General features: G+C 42.8%; 2 protein-coding genes across 2 annotated transcripts; both read right to left on the reverse strand.

Annotated features, from left to right (window-relative positions):
- Positions 1-282: 282 nt before the first annotated feature.
- On the reverse strand, positions 283-6,368 carry LOC123037176. Its single transcript, XM_044456798.1, has 2 exons — positions 2,311-6,368; positions 283-2,273 (listed from the first exon to the last, which is right to left on the reverse strand). Exons 1-2 carry the CDS (start codon positions 2,313-2,315, stop codon positions 410-412), a joined length of 1,869 nt encoding a protein of 622 aa, XP_044312733.1. The 5' UTR covers positions 2,316-6,368; the 3' UTR covers positions 283-409.
- LOC123037171 lies at positions 2,592-3,751 on the reverse strand. The gene is made up of 2 exons (XM_044456795.1): positions 2,760-3,751; positions 2,592-2,703 (listed from the first exon to the last, which is right to left on the reverse strand). The coding sequence occupies exons 1-2, from the start codon at positions 3,749-3,751 to the stop codon at positions 2,592-2,594; spliced, it is 1,104 nt and encodes a 367-aa protein (XP_044312730.1).
- Positions 6,369-7,128: the final 760 nt, after the last annotated feature.

The following is a 7,128-nucleotide window of genomic DNA, read 5'->3' on the forward strand; positions in this document are numbered from 1 at the left end:
GATAATCAAGTTTAGGATTATGAAATTTAATTTTAATTTAAAATTAACCACCAAAAAAATTTGTGGGGCCCCCCCCCAAATGCAGAGTTATTAGAATGGAATAAAACGTTCGACTTGTTTCGGTCTCTAATATGCACTGATTTTTAATGTTCGATTTCGAGATTATAAAGAGAGATATGTATGTATGTACATGTGTGAGCTGCATGTATAAAAGAGCGTAAGGCGAATTCAAAACATAAGCATATGATTACAGTGTGGGGTAATTAAATATAACAAGTTGGCAAAGAATTCAAATTATTAATCAGCTTGAACGAAGTTATTCATAACAATAATAATAATTAAATCAAAATTAATGTTGACTTATGATGTCATCGAACATTCTCCGCCCGTTGAATGATCCAAGGAGTATTCAAGCACCAGTTTGCTCAGGCAGGGGCGCTATCTTACAGATGGGTCTTCGAATGGTTCCATTTTTCACCTTGATCTCGGCCACTCGTACTCGTCCATCAGCTCCGACATGCGTGTTGGTGATGCGACCAAGGATCCATTCCTGGGGAGGTGTATTATCCTCGTGAACAATCACCATTTGGCCAATTTGAATGTTGGCGTGGGGTTTGAGCCATTTGGAGCGCTCCTGAAGCGTGTGTAAATAGTCACGCCTCCATAGCTCCCAGAACTGCTGCTTCAAATACGTTACGCGCTGCCACCGCGTAAGATAAGATGGTCTGCTCTCGTCAATTGAAGGCTCCGGTACGGACATCAAAGAGGACCCAATCAGCAAGTGCGCTGGGCTAAGCGCCTCTCCATCGTTTGGGTCTTCGGAAAGGGGTGCCATTGGTCTTGAGTTCAAGATTGCCTCCGACTCGATTGCAATCGTTTGAAGCTCCTCGTACGTTAGCCCAGTGTTGCCCAAGTTTTTCATCATTAGGCTCTTCATGGACTTCACTGCGGCCTCCCACAAGCCGCCAAAGTGGGGAGCACGCGGAGGGATGAACTTGAACTCGAATCCCACGATGCTGCTGAACTTCTGCAAATTCAATGTGTTGGCTTCGTCGAATAGCTGCTGCTTAAAGTCCTCGAGCTGCGATCGTGCACCGACGAAATTAGTTGCATTGTCACAATAAATGCGTAGTGGGATGCCTCTGCGACTGACGAAGCGCTTTAAGCAGAGAATAAAATTATTAGTGGATAGATCGGAAATGAGTTCTATGTGGATTGCTTTTGACGAAAAGCATATAAACACAGCCATGTATGTTTTATATGGCACCTTGCTTCGAATGCGGTATGATGTGGAAAATGGTCCACATAGGTCGACTCCAGTTACAAAAAAAGGTCGTTGTGAATGAAAGCGATCAACTGGAAGTGATCCCATCATTTGTTCCATTAAACGAGGCTTATAATGGTAACAGTGTGTGCAGCGCCGTACAATCTTTCGCACAACTTCTCTGGCGTTTACAATCCAAGCCTGAAGTCGCAGGATTCCAATGAGAGCCTTTGGTCCAGCGTGCATGTGATGCCGGTGGAGATACTCAACAAATTTCAACGTGAAGCAATGATTCTTTGGTAGAAGAACAGGAAATTTGGCATCGAGTGAAATGGGCGCCTTGGCTAAGCGGCCTCCTACACGTAATAGTGTTATCGAACCGTTTGGCCCGTTAGTCGCTGCTAGGAACAGATTTAGTTTCTGAAATTCGGGTTTTAAAATCCTGTTTTCCTTTAGCTGCTGGATTTCGTTGAAAAAGGTCTTCTGCTGAATATGTGATACGATGTGCTTGAACGCGTATTGCAATTCAGTTGCTGGTGTATGAATTACATCGACTAAGTTCACCTTTTTGTTGACCTTGATTCTATTAAAGACGCGCAACACAAAAGCTATGACTCGCAAAATGCGCCGATAGGATGAGAATTTGTTGATAACTTCATCGAATACATCTTCCTTGCTTCCATTATCGGTACATGTGAGGACTGTTGCTTTTCGCAGCTCCAACTCTTCATTGGTGTCCTGAGAATTTGGTACTGGTTGAGGCCATCCAGATGAGTCTTGACGTAAGAAGCTTGGTCCACGAAACCATATAGTTTCCATAAGCTCGGACGCTGCGCAGCCTCTTGAAACTATGTCCGCGGGATTGTCCTTGCCCGGAACGTGCCTCCAAGTGATGTTTGACGTGGTTGATTGCATCTCAGAAATCCGGTTAGCGACGAAACAGTTTAGCCTGGACGAGTGCATGGTAAGCCACTGTAGAACGATTCTTGAATCTGTCCAAAAGAAAATACTATCAATGTATTTTTCGAATTTATGCTTAATCTTGGCCCATGTTTGACACAATAAATATGCGGCGCACAATTCTAGCCGCGGCAATGAAATTGCTTTTATTGGGGCCACCTTAGACTTGGCGATGATTAGCATTGATTTGAACTCTCCGTTTATGTATGTTCGTAAATATAGGCAACACCCATAAGCTCGCTGCGACGCATCTGAAAATCCATGTATTTCCGATAGATTTTTAGGTGACGAGTTAATGAATCTTGGAACTTCGATGATTTGAAGATTGTGCGAATCTTCTTCTATTCGCTTCCACTGAGATTGAAGCTCAGGGGGAAGTGGATCGTCCCAGTTTAGACGATGCATCCACAACTCTTGGACCAATATTTTGCATCGAATAACGACTGGTGATACGAGCCCTAGCAAATCGTACAGGTGAGCTACAAGTGAAACGATGCTCCGCTTGGTGACGACAGAGATTGTAGGTAGGGTATACCTGAAACAAAACACATCTAGTTTTGGTTGCCACGACATGCCCAAAGTCTTCGTAACATCTTTGGTATCAACCTTAAATTGAAACTCTGCTCCGTTGCCTTCTATTTTGCTTGTGTTCCACTTTGCAAGCTCTAATCCAGCCTTAGAAAGTATGCTGGTGACCTCTGTAGCCTTGAGATGAAGCTCTTCGACACTGTCTGCTCCAGTAAGGAGGTCATCGACGTACATATCTTCTTTAAGTACTGCTGCTCCGATGGGAAACTGATTTGAGAACTTATCTGCAATATATTTCAAGCTCCTGATTGCTAGAAATGGTGCGCAGGACATGCCGTACGTGACAGTGTTGAGCTGAAACAATTCTAAAGGCGCAGCTGAGGATTCTCTCCAGAGAACAAGTTGATACATACGATCGTCTGGTGATACTTCAAACTGGCGATACATCTTGCAGATATCAGCTACAAGTGCATGACGATGTAAGCGAAAGGCAAGAAGTGTTAGGATAAGATTCTGCTGGATGCTTGGGCCAATCATCAACAACTCATTCAGAGAAAGGTTCGACGTTGTTTTGCACGATGCATCAAACACAACACGCAGCTTGGTAGTCGTGCTTTCTGATCTCAGGACTCCATGATGCGGGATTACATAATGGGTCTTTTGAGAGTCGAAATCAGATGCCAATTGCATGTGATTCAAATCTAGGTATTCCCTCATGAATTGAACGTACATCTCCTTTAACAACGGGTTGCGGCTCAACCTCCGTTCATTTTGCAAAAACCGGGATTTGGCAATTTCAAAAGATTTACCTAACATGTGAGGATTCTCCTTAAATGGCAAGCAAACTTGGACTCGTCCAGATGTGAGAAACCTTGTGTTTGCCACAAAATGTCGTTCGCATTCCTGCTCTTCTGCGGTGAAACCTTGATCGTGCGAATCAAACTCCTCGATTAGCCAAAACCTTTCTAATGCACCTTGCAGCTCCGTAGAACGTGCCATGTTGCATGTTACGACTTGGGATTGCGGAATATCAGAAACCTTTCCGCCAACGATCCAACCAAGTGCAGTATTGACCAGGCAAGGAAGGCCTGGACCTAAAGAAATTTTGCCATGTGAAAGTAAATCAAAAAACTCTTGTGTGCTGATGAGTAGGTCAATCCGGTGAGGCATGTAGAAGCCTGGATCTGCAAGGTCAATCTCTGAGGGTATGTTCCATTGTGAAGTGTCAACGAATCGCTCTGGCTGATTAAGCGATATTGTCTTGGCTACAGCGAATTGTAAATGCCATTCATTTACAGATAATCGTGATCGAATAGTTGTTGAGACCGAGAATCTCATCTGCGTTCTGACATCGCCTATGCCAGAAATGTCATACTTCTGTCTCTCGAATCTGAGCTGAAGGAGCTTGGCCAACTCTTCAGAGATGAAATTTATTTCAGAGCCTGAGTCAAGCAAAGCTCTGGCTGGCTGAAATATTCCGAACTTATCCTTAATCAATACTATTGCCGTAGGAATTAAAGCGCGCCTCGAATGACGCGAAAGCATGGAAACAGCATGTGTGGGTTCCCGCTGCTGCTGAGATGTGTGGGAGACAATTTGTGTTGGTTGCTCTGGATGAGCAGTTCTATGCAGAATAGTATGATGTAAGCCTTGACAAACGCGGCAACGAGATCTACTTGGACATCTGCTCGCCAAATGGCCGGTGCGCAAACAATTTATGCACAGAGCGGATTGCTTGACGAAATTCAATTTATCCTGCCAGTCTAGTAAACCAAATGAAGGGCACTGATTGAGAGAGTGATCAGTAACAGAACATTTTTTACAACCACCCTGTGCCGTAACAAAGGCTCTTCTATTCTGCGTGGGCCTTTCCTTTGGCTTCTCATCAGATGTTCGTTTAACGTTGCTCTCCAAAAATTGACAATGACGGCTTAAACTGCGATAACAATCCTCCCAAGTAGGCAACACCTCGTATTCTTGAACCCGATCGTACGATAATTTCGAATCTGCATCAATTTTAGATAAAACAAGATGAATTAGTATTGCGTTCATAACATCTGCTTCTGTTCCTAACGACAACAACGATTCACGCAGCGCGGAGACGGTATCCAAGATACAACGAAGAGCTGCGGGATCAGATCTTTTCATAATTTGAATATCAAATAAGCTAGATATGTGCTCTATGAAAATCAAAACCTTTTTATCGTAACGCTCCTTTAACTGCTTTAACGCCTTTGGATAATTGATTTCGGACACTTGAAAAGGGGCCACAACACTCAGCGCGGGGCCAGACAAACAGCTAAGCAAGTAGTTAAATTTGTCAACAGCTGATATAGAAGCGTCATCATGTACCATGCTAGTAAAGGCAGTAATAAACTTCATGTAGTCACCATACTTCCCGTCGAACTTAGGCAGCTTTAACGAAGGCAAACGATTATGGTGCCCAGTTGCGCAATTTGCCGATGAATTAAAGAAACTTGCATCTTCTGGCCGGTCCTTCTTTGACGCCCCAATACGAGTGATGATAATTGCCTTGGTTTCTATGAATACGTCCTCTAATTCTTGCCGGCCGTCGTCAGCCGCATCCAGCCGTTCGATCTGTGATTGAATTTGAAGAATTTGTTTAAAATACGATTCCAAAATTTGTGACTGGCATTCAAGGGCAGCAAGGTCGTTCTGCAGTTCGATGCGAACTTTGAGATTAACTATATTTCGCTGAATTGTATTCCTTTGTTGTCTTAAAGACACGAGTTGAGTATCAGTCATTTTTGCAACGATTTATTTAGCGAAAACTAATTGTGGAGTAATTATTGAGTGAAGCAATTCCAAATATGTTGGCAATGCCCTTTGGTTCAGAGGGAGAAAACAAAACACTCCGATGCTTGGGAAAATAACTCAATTTTTGGCTTATTTATTTGCAGACCAGCTGCACAAGTTTGTATGTGTGTATATGGGCAATGCCCTTTGGTTCAGAGTGGAATGACAAAACCGCGATTGCATTTGCGAGTCTAGCTTACAGTTTTTCGTCCTCTTTGTGCCGCTGTTCTTTGGTCTCCAAATCTGTACTTGCGACGGTTATGATGCGCATACCCTGTATGCAGGTATCCACGACGATCCAGTGGCGAAGATTCCGGTGATCCAACGATGCTTCCGGAGATCCAACGCTGATGCCAAACGCACTGCCAATACTCCGATGAGCTGCACTGCGTGCCGAAATACACCAATTATTCTGGCGTTGATGGAATCTATTTCTCCGCCGAATGCAGAGGGAATGATTCGAAGTGGTTTATGGTGGGACTTGCCGAATGCAGAGTCCTGTCACGGTCGCCAAAATGTGCGGACTCTGCCGAATGCAGAGTTATTAGAATGGAATAAAACGTTCGACTTGTTTCGGTCTCTAATATGCACTGATTTTTAATGTTCGATTTCGAGATTATAAAGAGAGATATGTATGTATGTACATGTGTGAGCTGCATGTATAAAAGAGCGTAAGGCGAATTCAAAACATAAGCATATGATTACAGTGTGGGGTAATTAAATATAACAAGTTGGCAAAGAATTCAAATTATTAATCAGCTTGAACGAAGTTATTCATAACAATAATAATAATTAAATCAAAATTAATTATGTTCTGACTATAATAGACTATTTTATGATGTTTCAAATTTACTTAATATTGGCACAAGATTGATCTAACTATTACTTTTTTCCCCGGACCTTTACCTTTATTTTCCTATCTGCGCCCCTCGGTCGGTTGGGCGGGTAAGTGGTCCGTGGGACTCCACGCGAAAAAAAAAAAAATATATATATATATTTTGATTATAAAAAGAATAAATTAATATAAAATGGCAACCAAAAATAGCTCGGAAAAGGTACCAGAAGTGCCACAAGAAACTGAATACTGCTGTTCTATATGCAAAGCAACATTTGCTCCAACAGTTTTGACAGCAACAGCACCTTGCAGACATACATTTCACAAGCAATGTTTTCTTGATCACCTAAAGAGCACACAGACGTGTCCTATTTGTAATACAGATTGCAACGAAATGAATCTATCTTATTCTAATAACACTTTGTACGCTGAACTAAACGCCGCAACAGCTGGACCATCTAGCATTAGCGAATATCAAGATAACAATGACAGCGCAAGTTACCAAGTAAGAAGAAACACCAGATCAACCAGAAACCGAGGTACCCCTTCCAAGACGAGGAATGTCAACTAGAAATACACAAAGAGGGAATTTAGATAGAATCCTAACAGAACCACCAGCCACGTCCGGTATGACGTTAAGTACTCAAGTAGGGATTACCAACTATATCCAGTCTACCATAAGCTCACAGCAGGCTCAACTAGTTGATCAACTCACCTCTTACCT

This window comes from Drosophila rhopaloa, unplaced genomic scaffold, assembly GCF_018152115.1.
Source record: "Drosophila rhopaloa isolate 14029-0021.01 unplaced genomic scaffold, ASM1815211v1 contig_151, whole genome shotgun sequence".
In the NCBI taxonomy this organism is placed as follows: Eukaryota; Metazoa; Arthropoda; class Insecta; order Diptera; family Drosophilidae; genus Drosophila; species Drosophila rhopaloa.

Coding starts and splice junctions, on each gene's coding strand:
- LOC123037171 (XM_044456795.1), bottom strand. CDS start 3,751: ATGGCACGTTCTACGGAGCTGCAAGGTGCATTAGAAAGGTTTTGGCTA. Junction 2,704..2,759: donor CTAGATGTGTTTTGTTTCAG/GTATACCCTACC, acceptor TTTCACTTGTAG/CTCACCTGTACGATTTGCTA.